The sequence below is a fragment of the Passer montanus genome, unplaced genomic scaffold, assembly GCF_014805655.1.
Source record: "Passer montanus isolate IOZ18808 unplaced genomic scaffold, ASM1480565v1 scaffold33, whole genome shotgun sequence".
In the NCBI taxonomy this organism is placed as follows: Eukaryota; Metazoa; Chordata; class Aves; order Passeriformes; family Passeridae; genus Passer; species Passer montanus.
Genome location: NW_024368041.1, coordinates 5262380 through 5288670, shown reverse-complemented (window position 1 = coordinate 5288670; position 26291 = coordinate 5262380). Strand labels below are relative to the sequence as shown.

At 45.2% G+C, this 26291-nt stretch overlaps 1 protein-coding gene across 2 annotated transcripts; it reads left to right on the top strand.

The window, feature by feature from the left end:
• Positions 1-737: 737 nt before the first annotated feature.
• On the top strand, positions 738-25041 carry FBXO32 (F-box protein 32). 2 transcript variants are annotated; one of them, XM_039715483.1, is made up of 9 exons: positions 738-1108; positions 4177-4289; positions 6000-6049; positions 6720-6812; positions 13749-13842; positions 14653-14837; positions 17796-17978; positions 19147-19290; positions 19966-25041. In XM_039715483.1, the coding sequence occupies exons 1-9, from the start codon at positions 993-995 to the stop codon at positions 20053-20055; spliced, it is 1068 nt and encodes a 355-aa protein (XP_039571417.1). In that variant the 5' UTR covers positions 738-992; the 3' UTR covers positions 20056-25041. The 2 variants fall into 2 exon arrangements, with proteins under 2 accessions (XP_039571417.1, XP_039571418.1); XM_039715484.1 differs by lacking the exons at positions 738-1108; positions 4177-4289; positions 6000-6049; positions 6720-6812 and adding an exon at positions 13027-13048.
• The last annotated feature ends 1250 nt before the right edge of the window (positions 25042-26291 follow it).

The following is a 26291-nucleotide window of genomic DNA, read 5'->3' as shown; positions in this document are numbered from 1 at the left end:
AAGTATAATATAAATACATATAAGGCATACATTTAGAAATATTCCCTAATATATTTTTATATAGAGTTCTCCATATAGGACCAATATGTAACATTATATTTATTCTGTTTGTTTTCACAAGGTTTTAAATTGATTTATTTTAAAACAGACAAGAAATTCTGTCTGTCTTCCCTAGCACTTTTTTCTCTCTTTATGTGCTTCTGCAGATCGAACCCAACTGCGCTGCAAAGCTGCCAAGTGATCCTCATTAAAAGGATGACGGTATTTTCAGTGGCATGGATCTGCCCAGCTTAACCCCCTTTGCAGCGCAGGATTTCGATTCCGTGTGCTTCTATAAAGATAACTTTGCAATACATATTGCGCTAATATATACTATTATACGGTGCAATATAAACACGTAAATGCCTACAGCATATTTATAAGCCTATGAAAACATGCCTGCATAAATATTTATATATTTTGTATATAAATAACTCGAATATGGGAGCCATGTATGGCATTCGGATACGCATAAAACATTGTTTTTACGTTTGTTTGTGTTCCGCACTCAGAGCTCCCCACACGCAGCGCAGACAGCGCCAAGCCATCGCGCATGCGCGCGGGGCTCGGGGGCGCGCTCAGCCGGGCACGCGCAGCGCCGCTGGCCCCGCCCCCACCCGCCCCGCCCCCAACCCCGCGGGCGGGGCCTGCCCGATAAACACGGCCACGTGCGGGGGGGCGGGGCCTGCCCGCGCTTCCGGCAACACGCGCCCGCCGCCGCCACATAAATAGCGCGGAGCGCGCCCGCAGCCACCGCACCGCTGCAGCCGCCGCTCCGGGTACTGCCCTGCGCTGCCCCGCGCCCTTCCGCCTACTGCCCTGTTCTCCTCTGCCCCGCAGCGTTCCGGGTACTGCCTTGTTCTCCTCTGCCCCGCACCGCGTTCTGCCCCGCACCGCTCCAGTTGCTGTCTCCGCTCCCAGTCCCGGTGTTGGTCCTGCTCCGTGCCGTCGCCATGCCATTCCTGGGGCAGGACTGGCGCTCCCCCGGGCAGAGCTGGGTGAAGACGGCCGACGGCTGGACGCGCTTCCTGGACGAGAAGAGCGGCGGCTTCGTGGGCGACATCAGCAGGTAGCGGCGGCGGCGCCGCCAGGGGGCGCGGTGCCGGGCCGGGGGGAGCCGTGAGGGGCGGACGGGGCCGTGAGGGGCGGACGGGGCCGTGAGGGGCGGACGGGGCCCCGCGCCCCGGGCCGGCCCAGGGGACGCCCCGGTGTCGCGGAGCGGGGTCGTTTTGTGGGTGGCCCCGGCCCTGTCGGCTGAAGGACTCGGCGGCCCCTCCGGGCCTAGAGGGCGCTCCGAACGGGGGTCACTCGCCCCCGATGGGGTCCCCACGTCCCTATGGAGGCTGTTCCTCCCCAGGCGGCCGGGCTGTCCTTATGGCTGTGGAGTGTGGCGAAAAATGGAGCAGATGAAACATTCACCTGCCCCGCGGCCGGGGCTGTGCCCCCGGGCAGCATCGCCGGGCGTCTCCTGGGCGCCCTGGAGGTGGCTGCCCACCCTCCCCCCTCAAAAACAACCTTGCTCGGGGCTTCCCGGTCTCGGGCTCCGAAGGATGATGTGTCTGAGGCCATAAATCCTCCCCAGGCCATGAGTAATGTACCTTACGTGCTGCTTGACTAATCTGGCTGCAAAACATCAACAAACCCCCAGGATGGTGCGGGCAGGAAGCTTTGCAGTGCGTGGGAGTCGTGGGCTCCAGCAAGATCGCTCCTGTCAAAACCAAACTTTCCTCACAGAGCTCCATCTTCTCCTCAGCTGTGTGCTGCCAGAGTTGGGGTTGCTGCCACCGGGCCTAGGGATGGGTCAGGAATGCCCATAACAAAGGGACTTGAAGTAAGAAGGGATTTGCTGTGAGCCACTCCTGAGACCTTACTGTGCAAGGAGGTTTATGTAGCAGGTATCTCCTGCTCTCTTTCATGTAAGCTGTAGGTAACAATCAAGTTTAGGTTTGTAATTTGTAAATAGGTAGAAAAATAGCTGGCTGATGGTAATATATTGGGAATACTGAGTTTAACATGGGTTTACACATCCCTTTTTCCATTTAAAAACAAGGAGGTGACATATTGACCCCAGGCTGAGGTCTTTGCAGTGCCAGGTCCAGGTGCCCAACTGCTCAACCTGTCAGGATGCCCTGGAGGATTGTGTGGAAACCTGGCAGTACATAAACAGGGTAATAATCTGCCTCCCATGCTGGAGTTCGTCCACTGCTGCTGTCATGGTGGTTTCAGATTACAGAGTCATTCAGTAGGAAGTCAACAGGCAAGCGTGTGCTGTTGACATGTGAGATTTAAAGCAGATCCATCTTGTGCTCTTGGGCTCAGATTCTGCCACTGCATGGAGCGTGTTAACCTGACCCCCTGCTGGCTTTGTGTAACCATGATAAAACATGAGCTTGGATATTCCAAAACAGCTTCATCCTTGCTACCATATTCTGTTCTGAAGTTTTGGTCCCCCCAGCAGGATGGGGTACGTGAGCAGCTGAGATGTTCTGCTCTGAGGTTTAGGTGGTTCTGAGTAAGCTGCAGCTGGCAGAAGTGTCTGATTCCCCAAACTGTTGTTTCTGTGACTATTTTTCACCTTCCATGCTGCTGCTCTTCCCCTTCTGCAGTGCTGTGGTGGAGCCCATGGCAGTGGTGCCTCCTCCACAGCTTGGTTGCCCTGCAAGGGGGATACAGAGTAGGAAGGGGGAGCTGAGGGTTGTGGTGCTCTGAAACTGAGAGAGGTTTCTACTTCCTCTGGGGCCATGTGCAGGTGCCAAACCAGAACATCCATCTGGATCATGCCATAGGGGATCTGGGTCCCTCCTGGTGCTGAAACTTTGACTTGGTCACTTGACTTTTGCATATGCTGGTGGTGTGGCCCTGCAGACAGCCAGTGAACAGGGGAAACAAGAAGTCTTGTGCCACAGGTTTCACTCCTTTGCAGGAGACTGTGCTGAATAGCTGTCAGAGGTGTTTGGTATGGTGCTTGTGTTTGGGTTTTGTTTGAGGCTAAGCAGTGTAAACACATGGCCTGTACAGGAAGCTTCCCGGCTGTGTAAGGGTCCTCCTGGCTGTCTCAGAGGAAGCTTGCCCAGGGCTGCAAGCAGCAGCAGCGTGTTTTGGCACCTGTCAGAGCTCCAGGGCTGTCTGAGCCACAGCAGCTGAGAGGTGCAGTGAGGTGTCTGGGACCCTTCTTTGAGTTTAGGCCTGCAGGCAGCCATGCTTCATCCCTTGCAAGCTGCTAGAGTAATGGGGATGGCTCTGTTTTGTTCCCCTGGATGCATGGCCTGTCTTCTTGGCTCCTGTGAGGCACTCTGCAGCTCTGGGCAGCAGGCTGTGTGCTGGGCCTCTGCTGAGAGCGCCTGGTGGTGCTGCCCTCCCCTGCCACCCCCAGGGATCTCTGCAGCAGTGCTGTGGCTGCCCAGGGGCTTCTTAGTTTCGAGTTGTGGCTTGGATCTGCTGATTTGCAGGTCTGCAGTGTGTGGGGATGTTGGTGCACAGCCTCTTTATAGCTAGTCTTTCATTGCCCTTGAAGGAAATAAGGGGTTATAGCTCCCTTCACTAATAATACGGTTACAGCAGAGCTGCTGCAGAAGCAGGCAATGAGCAGTCTTGGACAAGAGATCCTAGCTGTTAACTTGTGTAGTCACTACTGTGCAGGGTCTGGAAAACCATCAGATAATTGAACCTCAGCTAAGCTTTTCCTGTAAGCTTGAAGTAGTATTTTGTGGGAACTCTTTTGTTAATAAATATTTTGAGTACTTATATATGTCTTCAGGGATGTCTAAATATGTCCTTCTGTAGCAGCCTGGCTCAGAGCAATCTGCTACCTACACGAGGAGGATATGGTGTTACTTAAGGATAGAAATAGGTTAAAGAGTGGAAAAGAGCATTGCTCAGAAGTGTCCCAGCATGAACTGTGTAATCTGTTACCTGCTCCTGTCGTGGGTGTCTTGGCTAGCCCAGAATTGAGGCACCAGAGGTTTCTTTTAAAATACCAATACTGGATGCTAAAACTTCTACTTCTCAGGGGCAGCCTACAAGAAGGCAGCTTTGGAGGCCACAATAAAAACCTGTCTGTTTTTTTCTCCATGCAGGAAATATAGTGTTCAACAGAATGTAGAAATAAACAGAATCCTTGCTTTGTCTCATTCACAGCTTTTGTAAAAAAGATGATCACAACAAAGAGAATCTCTTCAACAGCATAAACTATGATGTTGCTGCCAAGAAGAGAAAAAAAGATCTGCTGAATAACAAAGCCAAGACTCAATGTAAGACATCTTTTTGGACTTCCTTTTAAACAACAGTTTCTGCAGAAGAATGGAAAATGCTTCATATCTATGGTTTTTGCACAGTGCATAAAGAACCTTCTAAAGGCTTGAAGGGCTTTGTGCCCATGTTTGACCGAAGTAGAGAACTTGGATATAGTTTAATGTGAAGATTTATGCCCCGTTAGTAATCCCTGTTCTGAGGAGTTGTGCTTGTTGTGTTCAGATTTTTTGTCATTTGTTTGTCAGGAGGGTAATTTTTTCCTATGGTACATTCAGATGAACCAGTTCCAGTATTTTCCCCCATAGACTTCCTTGTGCACAACAGGCTAAATTTATTCTTCCTTCCATATGCATGTTGAGCACTAGTCTACATTACTGGAGGCTACAAGCCTGAATGTAAGCTTTGATCCTATCTCTGTGTGCGGAGTGCATGAAAAATGAAATAAGATTTCAGCTCACTCAAAACAATAGAAGGCTTGAAATCTTTCTGTGTGCACAGCAAGCAGCCAGGGTCTCAGATGGGGCCCTGGGGGAGCTCCCAGGGGAGCCTGCAGGGACAGCAGGGCCTGGTTGGGCTGACTGCAAGATAGGTACTGGAGTTACATGTGAAGGCTACAAATGTAAACATACCCAGAGGAAATGAGTTACAATTCCCACACTGCTATTAACAAATTGTGCATCCCCCAGGATTTTGGAAACTCTTGCCAGAAGTTGGCCCCTCAGTGTATTCAGTTCTCTGAACAAACAAATGTTACCATGACAGTTTTTGGCTGGGTTCTGCTGTGACCTACCACTGAAAAGGGCTTGATGCAAGGTCAGCATGCCTGTAACTGAGACTGGGTCTGTCCTTGGACTTACAGTACCAGGCAGGAGTACATTTCATAGCTTCAAGTTCATTAATTTACAGGTTGCTTTAGGAGCTCAATATTTTCTTTATGGAAAGGAGTCCAGCAGGGTGGGGACGAGAATTTTTTTTTATACTAGCAGTTAAATTGCCAGTGTGTGGTGAAAGTAGGGTCAAAAGCCCATGTGAAAATGGAGTGGGAGAAGGACTGAGCAGCATAACTGCTTATAGTACAGGCTCTTCTGCAAACAGAGTTAGCAGTGTGTGCTGGGTATTGGGAAGTTATTTTGGGGAATGGATGGATCAACTCCCATTCTGAGGGAAGGGAGGGGCAATTAGAAATAGGAAAATTTTGGTCCCACATAGTTTTTTCTTTTTTAGCAAGTTAGCTGCAAGCATAAGCATGCTCCTCTGAGCCTGACCTCACTGCTAAAAGCTCTCTTACATGCCTGGTGTCTCATGACATTTTTGCTCAACTTCAAATTTGACATACAATCCCAAGCCTGTAACCAAGGTAATAAATAGTTAATAAAATCAATAACAACAAAACCTGGCTGTCAGCCACACTTACTGTCTGGGACCAAAGAGGAGGTGCTATGGTATATCTGTGGCTGGCAGATTAAACATTTACAGTCTTGAGCTGTGTCAATGAAACAGAAGCCTTTTCTGAGGCTTAGGGCTACAGTCTCAAATGAAGCTGTGCAGAAACAAAGCAGCTCTGCAAGTTGATAGATTTGGTTTCAAATGTAGTGGTGTAAACAAAATAAGTTAATTTATAGTAAAAGGCAGTGAATGTTAAGAGCAGAACAGAGATACAGCTCTCTGAGGTGGAAGATTAACTGAGTGAAATGTCTTTGTCCAAACAGACTTCCACCAGGAAAAGTGGATCTATGTTCACAAAGGAAGCACAAAAGAGGTGAGTGCCTCTACAGGTTCTTTGTTCTCTTTTCTACTGATTTTTACAAGCAGTGGAAGATCCTGTGCTGATATAAATCAGCAGAATCTCTTAAGAGATAAATGGAAGATCTGGCTTGTGGCTGGAATTTCAGTAATGATTTTAAGCCCCTATCAGAGATCCAGGGCTTGATGTACAAGGCTTTGTACGTGTGTTTAAAATATGACTTGTTTGCTTCCCTCATTTAAAAAAAACCAGCCATTTGCAGGCCAAGCCATAATACTGTTCTTGGCTTTCACCCAGTAGAGTCCTAACATGGAAAATCATTGGAATTTATCACAACGGCTCGCTTGCACTCATGGAGAGAAGCGGCTGTAGGAGACTGCTCTGAACTCGCACTGTATATTGAACCCCAGGAATGTGTGGCTCATTCTCACACGTAAATTCATGGGTCACGAGCAGAGCATGGGTCTGTCTTGGGAAACTACCATAATGTACATTGGGCCATGCCCACTCTTGATGTCAGTAAGTGCAGCTCAGCAGGAGCCAGGCCTGCCTCCTCTGGCTGTGAGCTGCTCCCATGGTTTGTGGGGACAGCTTGCTAAATTGAGTTGCTCTGGGTCAGATCTGTCTGATGCTGTCTGGACTCAAGTCTGCCAAAACATGACCCAGAGTGTTTTTTTCTTCTCAGCGCCATGGTTACTGCACCTTGGGAGAAGCCTTCAACCGGCTTGACTTCTCCAGTGCTATCCTGGATTCCAGGCGATTCAACTACGTCGTGAGGGTGAGTCGAAATCCAGGTTTATTTTGATGTGATGGTGGTGGAGGCTCTGAACTGAGCACCAGTTGGGTAATGGGCAGCACTGGCAAAAAAGAGATGTCTGAGCATGCAAGTGGGTGTGTTAGGCTTTTCTGCATGAAGTAATTCATGGAAGTTTTGTGTGTGGATAGATGCCCAAATCTTGTCTTTAGTTTACTAAAGTGGAAAGAGAGCAAAGTGGTGATCATGTGGAAGATGAGCTGTCCTTAGCCTAGAATTCCTACAACTTTTCAATTGTGTCATTCACTTTTGAAACCCAGAAAGCTTGGCTTCTAATTCCTGAGTTTTCAGTTCAGCTTCTGAAGAACATGGGCTGTCTGCAGATGCCACAGGGCACTGGAGACTTCTTTGCTCCAGAAACTCCAGTCTGAGGTTTGTGGAGCTTTGTCTACACTGATGTAATACAGGAGAGACTCAGGAGAGCTGAGCATTTTGGGAATGAGGAGATGGGCTGAACCTCTTGGTGGCACTGATCTTAACTTCAGCATCATGGTTGCTCTTAGTCCTTTGTGACTGGCAGTGGTTTCAGTGGGTGAAACATCTGTTTAGTCCTGACAACATTAGTTAAGAAAGGAGTCATCAGCTTCAAGTTTCCCATTCTCTGGCTTTGTATAATAGGCCAGGGCTTGGCGTGGCCAAGGAGGTGGTAGTGGTTAGGGGATCTACTGTCCTGAGAGCTGTGGATACTTGTATGTTTATCTGCATGTGATCTGCAAATTGATCTTGGATTTCAGAATGCTTAGCAAGATTTGGAATTCAATATGGTTTAAAAAAAAGTTATTAACTTGAGGCTGTTTATGAACAGCTCATTTTCATGCCTTGTGAGCAGCTGATCACTGGTGAGGCAACAGCTGTTCAGGTGTTAGGTTCTGGAGCAAGCAGCAGTGGTATTGCTTTCCCTTTGAGTCAAGTGTCATGGAAAGTGTCTAAGGAAGAAATTATCTGGGCATGCTCACCTTGATTTGTTCACCTAGGTTTTCAAGGTGACAAGTCACCTGTGGAAACTTCTGTCACCCTGGGAAGGGTACAGGCATCGGGGGTGATGATCCACTGGCTGTATAGGAAGGGTAATCACTTGGATGTCCCACAACAGGAGTGTTGGCAGGGAGTGGGGACTCTGGGGGAGGCAAAGCAGGATGCAAGTCGTGTAAACTCCAGCTGTCCTAGCTCTGCTGATCTTGGGACAACTTGTTTTCCTGCCTGTGCAGAAGCGATCACCAGGGTTGAGGTAGTCGGCGTTTCCTGATATTGGAGAGATATATATACACACTCAGCCATGTCATCTTCAGGGGGATTACTGGAGAAGGAACAGTTCATGCCAAGGCCATAACCCTTTAGTCAAATATAAAGAAGGAATGTAAAATAAAACTTGTTTAGTGCTGCAGATATCCCTTTGGCAGACTATGACAGTGAAGAACTCCAAAGACCTCTGCTAAGCATGGCCTCAGGTCATGCTGTGCCACATGATGGGCCTCTGCTGCTTGGCCCAATGTGATAGATGTCTCATATGGGACTGCAAAGGTTGAGCAGAAGTCCCACTAAATTTTTTGAAGAGCAAACTTAAATTTTGGTGAAGTCAGTGGGGTCTGATGGGGGAGTTCAGGCTGACCTTCTCTCTTTTTCTCATGAGGACATCATACACAGAACATTTGGGATGCTTTTATCAAAACCAACAGTTTTGAAAGCTGTGAAAGCTGACATGTGTTCTTGTTTCTACAAATTACCTCTCTTCTGAGCTTTTAAGAGTAGCTTTCCCCCAGCAGTTTTACAGATCTAGTACTACTGAGAAGTATGAAGATTTCTAATTGAGGTTGACTTGTGGTTTGGCAGTTTAAAGAAGATATTAAACCTGGTACCATGGATCAAACTGTAAAATTGACTTCTTAAAATGAAAGGTTTGTATCAGCCAAGTCTCCAGTGGATAGTAGTTCATAAAATGCCTTATATGCCAGATGTAGTGATGAAAAGGTCTGCCTAGATGTGGATCATGTTTATGGTCCTTTGCAAGTCACAGGCCTCCTAAAGCATTGGATGGGCAATCTGTCACATGGAAAATGCCTTGAACATTGGCAGGCAAAACATTTTTCCCTTCCTTCCCTCTCCTTGTTCTCTCTCGTTCCACTCCTTGCTCAGGGTACCTGATACTAATGTCATGCTACTTAATTCATCAAGCAAATGCTTTTCAAGGAGGGGAGTTTGGAATTGGAGGCTGGGAAAGAATGTGACAATGTCTGTAGGGGAAGAAAGGAGAGAAAAAGCTGCATGTTTGAGGTTCTGCTGGCTACACCCAAGCTTGCCCTATTGAGACATAAGCTGCATCACTTGCTGGTAGCAAAATGGGCTCTCAGGCTTAACATGAGCTTACCTTTCTGAATTTCTCTGAACTTAAGTGAACAGTCCTTAAGTGTCTTCAGTGCTTGCTTTCTTGTCACAGAAGTTTCTGCTTTAGATACACCCAAACTAAGTTCTTGGAGTTTCTAATGGTGCACAGATGAAATTGGTACCTCCTTCAAGTGGGGTGGAGGTATGAGCTGCAGGAAGCTTGGCAGGTGTTTTTCATGGGCAAATACCATCAGCTGGAGCCAGTAAGTCCATGTAAGTGAAGCAGAAGAAATTTTCCTCTAACATAAATTTTCACTTGATGGTCTGCTGGTACAGCTCTGGAAGTGCCAAGTTATAGGTATTGGTGTCATTACTTGGTCCTTTCTGATCCTTCAAATTAGTGCATCTGCTTACATCTGTTACAGAACAGTCAGTGTTCCCTTTTTAGGGCGAATAAGCAAGTCTGTGATTGACCCAGAGGACCCAAACTGTTGTTGGTCTGAAGCAGCCCTGGTTTCTCTTGTCTTAGAGAATTTAATGAAAAGACTGGAAGCATTCTGTAGACATAATTAATGGGAGCAAAGATAAAGGTGCCTGCAGCCCAGAAGTTGGTTTTCCTTCAGGAACACTGTGTTCAAATGACAGGCTTTGCAGGCTGCTTCTTCAGCAAAGGATTTCTCCTACAATGGTTGTGTAGTCTCAAGGGAAGGTGCTGTTTCTGGTCATAAATGCTTAGGTCATGTTAAGCAACACTTCTAAAATAACATGATCTAGATTGTGTGCAGCCTTCTAAAGTAATTTCTTAAATTTGCTTCTTAAGTTTTAATAGAGGTTGGCTCCAGGAGTCCTGGATTTATGCTGTCCTGAAAGAATATCAGCTGGATGCTGTCTCATGGAGATCTGTCAGCACCTGTGCTGTAAATCATTATAACTCACCTTGCCCTGGCTCCACCTGTCAGCTGACAGCCAATGTGACATTTCAGCCACCAAAAGTGAAGGGCTGTGAGAGCAAGGTGGGGCTAGAGGAGGATTTTTTTAATTTTTCATTTTTTCAAAGCAGTCCAGATGCGAGGAGTCCCATCCCCAACCATCAGGAACTTGGGGATCCCCACATAGTGCAGTACAGCTTTCATACAGCTGCCTTGAGGTATTCAGTGGGGAATTTACATTTCAGTAGTTTGAGACTTGTGATTTTAATCACCACAGAGCCTTTCCCTTTTCAAGTCAAGGTTGTACTCTCCTGCTCAGCACAGCAGGACTGCTGAGGATTTTTTGGCTCTTTGTGCAGTAAGCCCCAGCAGTGGTGATTTGGGGTGTGGATTGCTTGCACACCCCTGGGCTGAACCAAGACTGTGGCCATAGTACCATCTGGCTGGAGCAGGTCTAAGCAATGCTGCACGCAGTAGTCGTGGGTGCACAGCAGTGTTTTCCTGGCCCTGAACAGGGGCCCTAGTTCCCTGCCACATGGCACTGTTCTGTTTGCTATTTTTTATCTTGTGCTTATGGGAGGAGAGGGATCTGCTCTGCTGCTGAAGCTGAGAGACTTTGTTGTGCTGCTGCTCCAGGTGGGTTTGAGCAGGAGCCCCTCTGCACTTGGGGGAAGTGAGCAGGTTACTGCTATGCTGGGTAGGCTCTGGGATAGCCTACTGCATCTCTTGCCTTTTCTCTACAGTTCTGGCAAACCTCTGATAGCAAATAAAACAGGGAAGGATTTTTTAGTAGACCTACCAGGTCAACTTTCTCGAAGTCTGAGGAGCTGGAAGAGTGAATTTGGATTTAATACCCTGTTTTCCAGAGGTGTTGCAGACTTCCCAGCTCCAGTTAAAACTGGCTGGAATGCAATTACTTAGTGTATTTGAAAAGCAGACCTTTTAAAATTGCTCTTAACCTTTCCCTGTGCACTCTCTCCTACCATCTGTCCCTCTCAGCTGAGCGTGGGCTGGACTTAATGCAGCCACATCATAACACAGGCTTGCAGCTCTCTGGTCTTTTTACCCGACTCAGCATTAATCTGAATTCATCTTCCTGCTTTAGTCTGTATTATGCAAGTGGCAACTTTTTTTTTTTTAATACTGCTGTAGACCCCAATTTGTCAATCCATTAACTGTGACCATACTTGGGGCCTGTGCAAACACTAAATGACCCCCAATGCACTGAAGCATGTGGGGCACAGATGAACTGTACAGCTTACCTGGTTTTTGTGTATTAGTGCAAACACTAAATGACCCCCAATGCACTGAAGCATGTGGGGCACAGATGAACTGTACAGCTTACCTGGTTTGTTTTTTTTTATTCTATGAGCACAGAAGAATAAAATATCTTTTGATTGGAGGACTAGCTAGTTGCTTCAGTGGTCCCTGGGGAGTGGAGTAGCCCTAGAAGTATTCACAACATAGTTTTCATATGGAATTTCATCCTGTGTTTATTGCTGTAGGAGAAGGGAGGTGACACATGATATCGGAGCTGGTTCACTGAACATAAATTGAACCTTGGTAAACATAAACACAGGGCAAATTTGAATCTGTTCCTTTGGTTAAATTAATTTTGTACCAATTTAGTGTTCTGCAAGGAACTGAGATTTTTATCCTCATTCTTCTAAAAGAAGGGCCCTCATGTCCAACTCCTCTGGTATTACATTACATGATGCTTATTGTTGCATGCACTTTGGTGTTTTTAGTAATGGGCATGATATTGCTAACACCCAGCCTGGAGGAAACAGTCTCTGTGCCAGCTCCAGAGCAGTGCAATCTGGAGACAGCAGTTGTTTGTGCACAGACAAGCTGATCTGGGTGCATGTGTGGCCAGTGTACAGATGGAGTCTGGCAAATTGATCACTATAATCAAAGGTCTGAAGGCTAAACAGTTTAGGGTAACAGAGTATTACAGACAACTGTGGGACATTGGTTGGGTTTTTTCCTACTTATTTGTCCAGTATTTCAAAAAATAAAGACTTTCTATAAGCTCTTCAAATGTCTTGCAAGCTACCTTGCATTTAGTTATTGTGGTCTCATTTAGCTGAAATAGCCAGAAAATCCACTGATGCTTGTGCACCAAATATTACCCAACTCTCCCACGTCTCCCGTTTCCTCCAAACAAGCCAAGGAAACAAGCAGCCTGCCCTTGACAGGAGTTAGTGCAGGTCTTTTTTCATCTTGGGTTGTTGTGATTTTTTTGGTCATGTGAAGTGCAAGATATTAATAGAATGTAAACTCAAAGCCATCTGATGGTGGTGTTGGCCTGGATATTAAACAGAAGAAGAGATTGGTCACTCGAGGCGACTTCACTGCTCCTAAGTGGCAGTCACATGCCATGCCCCAGATGAGAGAGCAGGCTGCAGTAATACCTCTCCCTCAGCTCCCGCTTCATGGCAAGCTGCCGGTGACTTTTTGGATACATTCCTGTCATTCTTATAGCAGGGCAAACAGTTCAGCTACTACTTATCAAGTCTAGTCAAAAGCCGTCTTAGTTACTTGACACAAGTAGTTGCACCTTCTCTGGTCTCTCTGTGGTGCCAGCAATGGGATACCAGAGCTGCAGATGATAAAGGATTAATAAGCTGGTCATGTGGCAATGTGTTGATTGATTTGTAGCATAAAAGGTTTTTCCTTTCCTTTCTAAATTAAAACAGAAGTCTGTGTACATCCAAAACAAATGGACTGACACGTGGGCAGTCTGTGCATTTATATAATGTTGGGGGAAGGGAGAAAGGCTGGTAAGATCACAGGCCACATGTTCTGCAGAGCATGTTCCATAGGAAATTTCCCCAGCTGTTCTTATGGCACAGAGAAGAGGAAGAGAGAGCGTTCTTCCCTGCGGGAAATGCTTCCATTAACAACTGCAGCCCAGACTCACTGCTCGGCTTGCTCAAGAGTCAGGAGGTCAATGATGGGAAGTAATTTCGAATTGAAAGTGAAAGCAAGATTTTCATTAGGGGACGTTAACAAGTAAACAGGGCAGACAGGGAAAGGTGGTTTGTTATTGTAGTTGTTAGAGCTAAACAGGGAAGGAAACTTTGGGAGGGAAGGGGTTTGTTGTGGGGAGGATTTTTGTTCTTCCCCAGTACTTAACCTTTCTGTCGTGGCGACAGCGCTCTGACAAAACCCATGCAACCCAGGAGTTGACGTAAATTGTGGAGTCTGATTCTCATTAATGGTCTGTCAATAATATCCCCACCACACAGGCATTTGCTCGTGTTCCCTTATGACACTGCTTGTTTGTGTCCCAGTGCGGGACGGTGACGCCGGGCGTTCGCTGTTCCCTGGTGCGAATAGCGGCTGTCAGTCCAAGCACCACTGTGGTTTCTCTGCATCTCTGAACCATGAAATCAAGTTCCCTCTCCCCCCCACAGTAAAGATAATTAAAATGCCTTTTTTCCCCCGCCTCTTTTGATGTGAGTTTAATTATTTGGCCTATGCTCTCCTTCTCTTTTGCATTACTTTGCTCTGTTGTTCTGTCTCCTTTTTATTTTCAAGCAGCAAACAAGTCTCTGGACTGTTTTGCTGTGTCATGTGACTAGGAGTCAAGATTAGAAAGGTATCTCTGTGCTCTAAGGCTTGCAACTTCTATTTTTATCCACAGCTGTTGGAGCTGATAGCAAAGTCTCAGCTGACGTCACTGAGTGGCATTGCCCAGAAAAACTACATGAACATTTTGGAAAAAGTGGTTCAGAAAGGTAAGAAACGGAAATGGTGAGGGCGAGTCTGATTTAATCTGATGTACTTTGGTGAACCACATCCTTAACAATAGTCGGGCAATGCAAAATGGGTGAAGAGGGGCTCCGCTGTTTATTTCTGTAGTGCAGTTCTGCTTTCTTTTCCCTCAGTGAAGGACTTGGGTGGGAGGGGGAGAAATTTCTCTAGTCTGGTAGGTATCTGAGAGGTGACTCCTCCTTTCCCAGCTTTGCTCACAACCACCCCTTCTGCATCCTACTGAGTGCTGTTTCTGATTGCAGAAGATCTGACTGCTCATGCCCTCGGCCAGGCATATCTGCAGTCCCTGCTGCTGCCTTGTTGGCATTGTGCTGTACCTACTGCTCCCACTGCTTTGGAGGGGTGTCTTCACCTGTTCAGGGGAATGAATTGTGGTTGCGATGTGGCACTTCCCTCGTGGATGTTTAGCTGTCCCTGAAGCCTGGGCATCGACAGCAGCCTGTTATTATACATAATGAGAAATGTGTGTTTGCTGGGGAAGAGGTGCACGTAGATAACTTCTTGCACAGTATCAGAGGGGAAAACTGGCTGGTTGCCAGTGGCTGGAAATGGGAAGTGCAGCAGATCTCATCTGCTTATCCTGGGAGGCTCTTTCCATCTGCTGTCTAACCTGCTGTGACTGGCTAACATTTAAGTGCTTTCATCTAAAAAGAAAAGCACAGGCTGGCTCTCTTGGCCTGTGAAATTACAGCAAATGACTTGCCTGAGAAACATGTATATTCAGAGAAGGATTTTGATGATTCCCACTTTTAACGTTTCCTGTTCTTCCAAAGTCCTTGAAGATCAGCAGAACATCAGGCTAATAAGGGAGTTGCTGCAGACCCTCTACACATCCCTCTGCACATTAGTTCAACGGGTCGGCAAGTCTGTCCTGGTTGGAAACATCAACATGTGGGTGCACAGGATGGAGAGCATTCTTCACTGGCAGCAGCAACTGAACAACATTCAGATCACCAGGGTAAGCACAAATCCTGAAAGCTAAAAATATTGTCTCCATCATGAAACCTTTTTTTGTCAACAGCTCTCATTTGGGTGACTGCTTCCCACTCTACTCCCAGTGCAAGCATGGACTTGGAAGGACCTGGAGTTGCCAGAATAACTGAATGTTTTCCTAGCATCACTTGACTCCCTTAATTCAAACTCACTGTACACAACCCAGGATCATGCTTGAGGTTACTGGTCACAGACTGTGGCTTGACTCCATAATGGCTGTGAAGTGCTGTGTGAACAGAGCTGGACAAAAAACCATCTCCCCCTCTTCAGTCCTCAGAGGCCATGCCTCAGTGTGAAAAGTCAACTCAGACTTTCTCAAATTGAGCAATTGCCTTCAAAACTTGTTTGTCAGACAGCTCAGGTTTTTAGATTTGTTTAATCTGTAAATTAAATGCAAATTTTCAAATAGCTGCATAACTTCATGCTTCCTGGCTGAAAATACCAATGATTCTTCCAGTAGTCTGGAGTTACCTGTTCCAGCTGGATGAGTCCTGCTTTTACAACATCTGTTTTTTCAACAGCATCTGTGGGGATGGGAAGGATGTGTTAGATGATAAATTTCTAGATTGGCTTTACATGGGAATCAAATCTGATCTTGTTTCATGTCACACAATCACAGCAGGTTTGATGTTGGACTAGTCTGGAGGAAGCCATCTGGTCAAACCCCTCTGCTCAAGCAGGGATACAAACAATAAGTTGCCCAGGACTGTATATACTTTTTTTTTCTGTCTCAAGTGGATACTTACTCCACTGAAATGCTAAAGCTTTCCCCCTATGCTGATATCTGTGTTGGTGTTCTCCTTGTAGTCTTGAAGAACTCTGTCTATTCAGACAAAAGTACATCAAAATACTGCTTGTGAAAGGAACTGCCTTTTACACATACTTGTGTTAGGTTTGCAGACTTTTTCTAAAGTAAATAAAATACATGTAGAGCATGCGAAAAAAATTCATACCACTGAAGATAACTTCAGTTCAAGCTGGAACAAAACCAGATGAATTCAGAGAAAGGAAGAAGCTCAGCTCTGTGCAGACAGTTACTTATGGTGCAGTGAACTTGTGGTGTTTCTAAAGGGGAAGATGTCTTGCAACAAGACTAAATCATTAAAAGAAAAACCAGAAAACCGAATACCAACCTTGAAAAGTGTTGTATGTGCTATAGCTGCTTTATAAAAAAGACAAACTTCTGCCCAGAAAACGACAGTTTACTGATCTGTTGTGGTCTAATCTGTGTTCTTTCTGCAAAAAAGTAATGCTTGTAAAGAGTACTGAGGGAAAGCTAGAAGCAGATAAGCTTTTGGCCTGATTCAGAAACCTGTAAGGATTTGCTTGAGTTACACAAGTGTTTTTTCTTTTTGTTTGTGGTTTTTGTTTTGTTTTTTTTCTGAAAAAGATATGCAAGTATAAGCTTTGTTTGGGATTTTTTTCTTTTTTTGACCCAAGAGTCTCTGAGCTTACTCTTGCCTGTTTTACTCTAGCAAAGCTTATATGTAGACATAGCTCAGAAGAATGCAAAATACAGCCTGGCAAGGAAGAGCAGTGGGAGGTGATCCAGGGATCCAGTACATTCATCCTCCCCCAAAAAATGCACCAGGCTGTCATGGAAAGGAATGTCCTCCAGACACTGTAAAGACAGTTCACTCCTCCTGGAGTGATTGTGTCAGGTCTGCCTGGCAGGTGGTGATGCAGAAATGGATATTTTGGTTGAGAAGCTCAGGTCCTTGCAGGTTCTGGGCAGTGTTGCTGCTCTGGGCAGGCCGGCGCTGAGGGAAGGCAGGAGCTGCTGCTGTGCAGATGTACTTATTGTTCCTTGGAGTCTCCCATGCCGTGGGATGGCTGGGGATGGGACTGCATGATTAAAAGCAGCCTCATGCAGCATTTCCCTGCTGCTGGTGGGCTGTGTGCTGCTTGTTTGAAACAGTTAATAGCTCTGCCAAAGATGAGGCGGGTGCTGTGACTCTGCAACTTAAAATAGCAGCATCTCTGTGCAGGGTAGAGGATGAACTTGGCACATCTGTCTAACATTGTTTCTTAGTTGGAGCCCAATCCTAGAAGCTGCTGTTTGCCTTAATAAGGCTGGGGCTGGTTTTGAAGCTGCAGCTGGTGCCCAGGTTGTGGTCCTTGCTGATGCCTTGCTCCTGTGTATAGCTTGGATTTCCCCTGAGTGTAGGACATGCAGCTCTCCTGTGGTAAATTTGTCCTGGAGCTGTAGCCCAGGTGGACTTGCAAAATAATCCTGGACCCTGCGGAGACTAAGCAAAGGTGGATGGGGGTGCTTTTTGTCTCTTTAGGTGGCTAGGATCTGCTTTTGTGTGGCTGAACAACCTGGAAAACCAGGGCGGTGGCCTGTAGGAAAGGGGCAGGTCCTTCAGGTGTTCCTAGAGGAAAAGCTAGCCCTGCCAGCAGTGACCTGGGAACCCATGCTGTGAATGCTCACCAGCCACTGCTGTGGTTGCAGCAAGATCCTGTGATGCTATAAGCTAAAACACGTCAGGAGAGCATGAGATTCCCAGAACTGAACTTGAGAAGTAATGCCCATGTGCCTTGTGCTGGGGAGACCTGGATGGACAGTAGCTGATAGCACGATACAGCCAATGTCCTGCTGTAGTGAAAGCTGATGGTGATACTTCAGGGAGCAGAGCCTCACAAGTGGGGATGTGGAGTGGACAAAAAGGAGAGAAGGAGGCTTGAACTGCAACTCTAATTATTGTACTACAGATACATGTCCTCTCCCTTGAGGTTATCTCAAATAGTTATGGGGCAGAAGGTTCAACATTTCCATGTAAAATGTCTCCTTTACTTGGAAGAGGGAACTGCTGCTTTGTTCTGTGTGAAGAGGTTTTAAAAAAGCAGTAGCTAAGCTGCAAGCTAGGATTTCTTTGGTTTTCAGCTTCGTTGGGAGCTCAGTTCTGTCTGTCTCTTCCAGCCTGCCTTTAAAGGAACCACTCTGACCGACCTGCCGTTGTGTTTACAATTGAACATCATGCAGCGACTGAGCGATGGGAGGGACCTGGTTAGCCTGGGTCAGGTGGCTCCTGACCTCCAAGTGCTCAGTGAAGACAGGCTGCTGTGGAAGAAACTGTGTCAGTACCACTTCACGGACAGACAGGTATGAGGAGAGGTGCAAACTGACATCAGTTTTTGGTGTACCCCCGCCCAGAAAGAGTGTCTGCCCTGCATGTTCTCTTACTTGGCTGCCTCATGGATATGAGGACTGTGCAGCAAGTTGATAATATAAGCTGGCATGAGAATGGCTGTGAAGATGATTTATATAGAGGGTTTTACATGCCACAGCAATGATTCCTGAAATAGGAGCTTGAAGAATTAATCATACACTGAATTTCAATCCTAATCCAGGTGGGAACAACTGCATGACTTGCAGTTGCTCCTTGCCCCACGTGTGTAGGGAAAACGTGCAGGCAAGCTCCTGCAATCACCCTGATGTCCCAGGGACTGACACCCTTGCCCAGAATCTTTGTGGGTATGGTCCATGAGCTGTACTCCCTTGCCCTTTAGAGCAAGAAATCCCCTCTGAGCTGTTCTGTGAGTGATGGGATGATATGCGGAAAACAGCCCTGCTGCTGCCCACTTCGTACCTGTGTAAACATTTCTGGCAGGCTGGGAATCATCTGGGATCATCTAAACTTAAAAGCAAACAAACAAAAATCACTCTCTGTTTATGGGTGAATGTCTGGGGTGTTTATACTAGACCTCTGCACTTCAGGAACCCTGTGCCAGATTTCTGTGCTGACCTGGCTTTATTTACTCACTCTGAATCTGACTTTGGAAGTGACTCTGGAGGAGTTATTTCTTTTATTAAGTAAATTCAAATCCAGTCTCTGCAACTAATGAACCCAAAAAGAGAAATGGGTGATTCCTGTACAATAAATCACTGTCTCCAGAGAAAAATACCTCAACTTTTACAGCTGTTAAATGCAACTCTACTTGCTGTGCTGCCCACCAGAAACAGTGGTCAAAGTAGTATGAGATAGGCTTCCTACAGTGAGGTTGATGAAGGCAGAACAGACCCTCATAATGGTATTGAGTGAGGCTGTTCCCATCAGGAAAATGCTTATAGCTTTTTCAGCTATAAGTAGAAAATAAGAGCTTCTTAGCTCAAAGAAGCTGAGAAGTCTTCCAAGTAAGAGCTTTCTCAGTGTTGCAAGGGAGCTGTTATGGTACTGGCAAGGTTGATGTGTGAGGGAGAGAACAACATGAGCTGAACAGAACAAACCAGTTTTTTGACCTGCTATAATTGTGTGTATCTTTTCTTTAAGATTCGCAAACGTCTGATCTTATCTGACAAAGGACAGCTGGATTGGAAAAAAATGTACTTCAAGCTCATAAGGTGTTACCCACGGAAGGAGCAGTATGGTGACACACTGCAACTGTGCAGGCACTGCCACATCCTTTCCTGGAAGGTATGAGGTGCTGGTGGGACAGACTTGATGGGGGCAGGAGCCATGGGGCATCTAGTGCTTCCTCTGATTGCAGCTGGCTTAGGGTGTTGCAGTTCATTTGCGTGCACAGCCTAGTGAATTCCTACATCTTAATTCTCCCTCAGCTATTAAGACCCTTTCTTCTCTGTGCTTCAGAGATCCCAGCTTCATTTTGAACATGAGTAGTGTCCATTGGGGCCAGAGGGTTGGAAAATGGGCATGTTTTAGGGCTACCTGCAAGAAATCATTTTAGCACTGCCAGCAGCTTCCTCAACCCATTATATGCAAGTAGAGGTCTTGGCAACAGGATCAGCTGGAATGAAAGCTGATGGCTGCAGGACAAAGCAGGACAAAAATCTGCTGACCACTGCGGTGATATGCAAGACATGGCCCTGGAGTTAAACTCCAGTAGCTGATGGTAGGCTCTAGCCTCTCTTCCCTCAGAAGAGGGGAACAGAATTAATTGGATCCTTGCTGCTTTTTTTCAATGACTTGCCTCTAAGATATTAAGCCTAGTTCTGAACTGTCTATTATTCTGGGCTCTGCTCTACCTACTTGCCCGTGGGATGTCTGGCAGAGGGGCAGTGCTAAACTGGCTGATTGCTTTGGCAGCCTTTCTGCAGCCTCTCTAAATAGAATTGTTTTCTCCTTTCCCAGGGTACTGATCACCCCTGCACAGCCAACAACCCAGAGACTTGCTCCACCTCTCTTTCACCACAAGAGTTTATCAACTTGTTCAGGTTCTGAACTTGGGTCAGCGCAGCTTATGCAATTCCTACAGGACACTGTCACAGAGCTTGGACACTCCATTTGTAAATAGTGTAAATATTCATGTTTGCTTGAAGCTCCTGAGTCAAGGAACAAGAGGATCTCGGAGAAGAAAGGTGAAGTTGCTCACTGACAAGCAGCACTTAAGGAATACAGACTTCCATAAGAATGGTGTATAAATACAGCATGTTGTACAGAGTCCCTTTTTTATCATCAGAGTACAAGATACAGGGCAAAAAGACCTTCATTTTTTGTTTTTAGAAGTTAAAAATGAATTTGCCCCGCATCCATTTGAGAACTCTTGGTTTGTTTCTAATAGAGAGAAAGCAATATGAGGCTAGGACTGTTGAACTGTTCCTCCATCTGGTTTTATTTAGCATACATATTTATAAGTATGACATTTCAGAAATATTTATGAAAAATATCCCTGTGACAAGTTTAATAATACTTTCGTGTTTTTAAAAGGACACATTCTGAAGTACTTAGGATAGAAATCTAGCCTACTTGCGAGACAGAATCGCAGCATACCACTTTCTACCTCCAATAGATTGAGTACCTTTCAAACAAAAATCCAGTGTACAATGTGAACTTTTGTATTTTGTACAATGATTTAAAGGGAAATGTTTGTGATAGTCAGCATCTTTTCTTGTATTAATGCTTACCTCTTTACATTAGTTTTCTTGCTCTACTCAGTGCTTGAATGCCTAGATGATAGGCACTATATGAATACCTAAGAATTTACTCCATCCTCTTTTAATTTGTTGGTTTTATGGAAGATCATGTAAATGTGAAAAGAGAAGACAAAAGCATGAGCATTATCTATAAGGGAGGAAGTTCTATGATAGGGAAACAAAGGACTGGATTTAATCTCACAAGGTAAATTCTTATCTGCTTCATTAGGTTAATTGCACTAGCTGAAATCCTAAGTGAGGTTAGAATCTGTTTTTTCAAGCCCATGTTTTCCAACATATACACTGCTCTGTATTCCCACTGCTGTCAAGTGAGTTCAGTCATCTTGGAGCTGGTAAAATATATGGGGAACTGGGCCACTGAATCTCATTAAATGATGCGGTTTTTATTCACTGGAAGACTGGCAGCAAATGTTTTGTTTCAGAGCCCTGGAGCTTAGGGAATGATCAGTATTTAGCAGTCAGGGCTTGGGTAAGCAAGGGATTTCCAACATACTGATATCTTTGGTTCTTTCTCCATGCCAGGGGCAAAGACCCAAAGACCCTAGTTCCTTCTGCTTCCAGTGCTGAGCTGCTTTATGGGATCTTCTGACCCTAACCCAGAGCTAAATTTTCAGTGCTACAGAGTAAGTGGCCATTTCACCATGGCTGTGATCTGGCTCACTGTCTCCTCTGTTGCATGCAATGCTTCACTTTTCTCTGCAGTGGAGCTTGAAGAATCCAGCTCATACACAGCAGTCTGAAAACCTGCAGTGGAAAGTTTTTGCTGTTTGCTAGTAGATTTCCTGTATAGCACTTTCTCTGTGTATGATGTAAGCAGGATACCTCGTAAGGGTAAATATTTAGTGGGTTGTGTGTGACTATGTACAAAAATTTTGAGGAAAAGGAGTACTCAGGACAATTCAGGAAGAACTACTTGAGTTAATTATTGTTAAATATGCTGTTCCTTTTTTTACATTTTTATAACTGACTTCAAACACTTTTCTGCAGCTGTTTGTATTTTAAAATGACAGTATTTGCATTTTTGCAAACTAAATCACTTTGCATATTCTTGGAAGAGATGTGAAAAGGGAGAAAAGCTGCCTCTAGATGGAGCAGTGGGAAGAGGGGAAGAAAACGTGGAAAATGCTGTCAAGAACTGCCCTTCTCCAGCCACCTAACAGCAAATCCTGAGTTTTTGCTCTTCCAGAGAGTTCTGTGAGCCTGCACCACCCTTAGCCATGGCCTAGAGCTTGTCACTCTCCAGAGATGAGGGGAAATCACATGCAGGATAACAAGCTTTATCTTGGTGTTGATGCCCCATTCATCAGTTTGACTGCTGGTGGAAAGCATAAGCCTCCTGATCATACTCATGTCACCTGAAAGTGATTTAAAAACTGCTACCTTGGAAAAACACACTTCTTGTGCTTGTTTGGGGGATGTTTGTGAGTAAAGGAGGCCAGTTTCTGTTTTCCTTCCTGCGTTGATGGCAGCAGGTAGACAAGGCTGAAATCTGGCTTCATGAGTGAGGACATTAAAGAGTGAAACTTGCAAGTGAAGTGAATGAAGCATTGCCTCTGAATTTGGAAAGTCCTATAGCTCCTTTTTCCAGCAGTGAGAAGACCTATCCCCTTGGCATCTTTTGTTCCTGGCTCTGACCTGGGGTTGCTTTGTTTTGTAGTTTTGCCTCTGCCACCCATGATGAGCCAACCTGTTGTGATGGGGAGGCAACAGTGTTCTGGTATGAAATGCTGCAGCATTCTGCCTGCTCTGCATCTGTACTTAGCACTTACTCTCTGTGAGATTGTGACACTGAGTGAATTTTAAGCTCAGATTTGAATCTGGCCTGCTGCATTCCCTGTGTAAGAAGATGGAAATTCTCAACACTGAGCTCTGATTTGAGAATGTCTTGGCTCCAGCCATTGCCTCTATCAACCCACTGGCCTCCTCTACCCAGAGACCATGGATCATACTGGCAACAGATTTAATGTGCAACTGAGGCTTCTATTTATAAAATATACTTCAATTACTGTGTATTTTATTTCTTAGCACTGCAAGGGTCAAAGTGCTGAAGATTACTTGTTATATGTAGACACTTGTCTGTTGCTTCTGTGAGGTCTTGGGAAATTGCTGTCAGTGTTCAAACTAGCAGCAAACCAAGCAACTACTGTACAGAACAAAACAGACTAAACAAAAAGGAACAGAATAAGCCTTATTCAGTTACTGCCTCAGACAACTGCTGAAGCAATTGTCAAAGATGGCCTTGGTCTCTTTGGGGACCTATTGTTTCTTGAGTGGCTGGTACAAGGAGATGTTGCAGTGAATTCAATACTCTTGGTTTGTATTTAAAACAAAATGCTGTTGCATCTGAATACCTTACTCATTTACAAACAAAGCAATCGGTATTTCAGGGGTGCAAAGGCATCTGCTTGGCTGAGGGTGGCAGAGTAACAAAACTGACAGTGATACCAGGAGCTTCCAGGTGGGATGCTTTAAGGCTGTTCTCAGGCAAAAAGGACTTCTTTATTTTAAGACAATTGTGGCAAAGCTGTTGTGAAGGGAAAAACAGACTTCTGCTTGTATTTTGTAAATGGAGTGTTTGTTTCAAATGACATTTCACTTTCCAGTTAGTTGATGCATTTCCATTAGATGTGCATCAATTATTATACTAGGAGAGTTTCTCCTCTCTTTGGGGTTTTCTCTTGCCAACATATCCAGGGAAATCTCCTTGTCGTTAGAGGATGTATTTAACTAGTGCAACAGCACAGAACATGGTACTGTGAAGAGGAAAAATAGATCCATGCAGGCGAGGAGGCTTAGGAAGGGAGAGATCCTGGAGATCTGTTTCAGCTTTCTAGAAGAAGCCAGTTTTTGATGTGGTGGCCATTTCAAGAGGCACAATTTCAGCTGTACATACCTTAAGCCATTTATACTAACTATGGAATGCTGAAGTTTGATCATAAAGCGTGTGTACCTCCTCTTACGTTATTTGGGTTTCTTTTTTTTAACTGTGGGAGTTGCTAGATCCTTAATTATGTAAAGTGATTAGGAAAATGTGTATTGCTCTGAAGACATTGCTTTGTATGTAAACATTTAATTGCACCCTGCCACTTTCTGTATATGGGAATATATTTTATATTGTTTTTCTTTGCCCCAGGTTTTAAACTGTTTGTATTCCCATTTCTGTTTGACTTCAGTTACTTTTGGGAAGCTGTCACCTTCTAGAATGTACACAGGTACTAAACCAGCTTTTCTTGCCCAGAAAATTCCTTGGCTCTTAGTTGCTAGAATTTCATTTAGAGCAGGAACATTTCAAATCCTATTGTGTGGCAAACAAATCAGATGTGCTTTTACACTGATTTCCTGCTTGGTACAGCAAACCAGCGTTGTCCTCTGCGGTTGTCCTTACAAACGTGTTGCACATCTTCTGTGTAGATCAGCACCTTGCCAAAAAGACATAGCTTTAAGTTAAGATGCCCCTCTTTGTAGCTGGCCTGTTTGCACAAGCACAGGCCCTGTGGAGCTGATGGCTGATCAGGCTGGTATAGAGTCACTCCCTTCTTCAAGGTTTGGGACTCTGTTCTGCTTGTGCTGCTTTCTCAGCTCTTTGCTTGCAGTGATGCTGGTTCCAGGCTCCGAAGCTGTGGTCAGCCATTCCACACAGCTGTCAGTCTGTGGCTGCTGGGCTCTGAGTCTGTACCAGCACCTAACTTCTACCCAGTGTCTTCCTCCAGTGATTTTGTTGGTAGCAAATCAGCTTTGCAGGATCTGGCCCTAGGAGAACAAATCCATCTTGTTCTTGACACGTGCTGTCTCAAGTATACAGATTCTCTTGACACCAGAGAAATTCCCTCTCTATTGACCAAGTGTTGCTGCTTCTCCTCCTGGGAGGGCACCTGAGGGTGGAATTTGCCTTTCTTTAGCCATCCTGTGCTGCACAGAATGCTAACATGTCAGCTACCAAGAGAACGTTTTAATTTGAAATAGAAAATGTGCTCATCTTTAGGAACTAATCTACAGTTATTATAAATACTTATATATGGAGGAGAGTGTGTGTTCTGTTTTATTTTTCCTTGAAGTTTTAACTAGAGATGATATGAAGTGAAAGGCGTCCCTTACATAAGATTTCTGTTTAATATTATTGTGTGGTTAAAATCCTTCCATTATAAATTTGCACACTTTTTTCCTCTTTCCTTGCATGTTCAACTGATTTTTATAGCTGTTCTGTGCAGACAGTATTTTTGTAAAACATTTTTGACACTGAATTGCAATAAATGTTCAAACAATGTGAACCACAGAGCTGGTTGTCTTGTTGTTTCCAAGGTGGTGACCTTATCAGCCTTGAGCTCCTGATGACTGTAAGCAAAGACTGTTCTGCAGGAACATCCAGAACTTGGCTCGTTGTCACAGTAGAACATCCCAGATAGAGCTATTGCTTCATCATAGCTCCAAGGGAAATGAGCCCTGGCTTCCAACAGAACCCGTGCTCACAGGGAGCCTTGTGCTCATGAATCTGTACTTGCCCACAGCACAGGAGTGATTGCTGCCCCAAAAGAGATCACCAACACTCACACTGATCTGAGACCTTCAGCTCCAACTTACGGCTTAGAAAATACTGGGGTTTTTTTCTAGTCATATTGCCTGAGGGATTATTTTTAATATTTCTTGGGGGTGGGGAAAAATTGCAGCTTGTTAGTGTTAGGACTGCAAACAGTCTGACCCAGGCTCTTGCTCAGAGGGAATGTGAGCAGGAGCCCGCTCACATTCACCCTAATAAATTGGGGAAAAGCAGTTGAGAAGGCAAATGAAATGTGCCTCTGGTTGGAACAGAAGTTATCATGATAAAACAGGATTACTTGCCTCATGAAAGCTATGCCAGCTATGGAAATAAGCACAAAATGCAGATGTTTTTTCAGTCTCATTTGCACTGTCATATAAGGTATGTTTGAGTGGTTTCCCAAGTCTCTGTAGTTATGCTGTGACTCGCATCTGCAGTTAGAGGTTTGCACACCCCAGACACAGGTCTCTGGAAACGCACTATGGGACAAGATCACAAAGCCTTTTAAACAAGAGAAAGCTGTTGTTAAGACATATTTCTTATTCAAAAATTTTTTCAATAGCAAGCTCTACTTATTTTAATAGACTAAATGTGCAAAGACTAAATCCTTTAAAGGGAATACTGGTCCTTTTTAGGAGTATGTTGGGCCCCATTTTTGAAGGCAAGTTGGCTACACATTTTCATGTTATTGCTGCTACCACCTCCACCCTTTTAAGTGCAGGCAGGGATAGAGGGAGAGGCATCCTGAAACATGGATAAGAGTCTGCCTTGACCAATGGTAACAAGTCACCCTGTGCACTTCCTTGGAATGCCCTCACTGTCTGTCTTAGAGCCTAATAAAAAAAGTACAGTTCATCCAAAAAACATTTTGAAAACCTCTTACACGATGAATATTAAAATTATGACTCTGCTTTGCCCCACCTTTCCCTAATGCTAATTTCTGCTTCTTTACTTTACAGGGGTGAACCCCAGTGAACCATGTAAGAGAT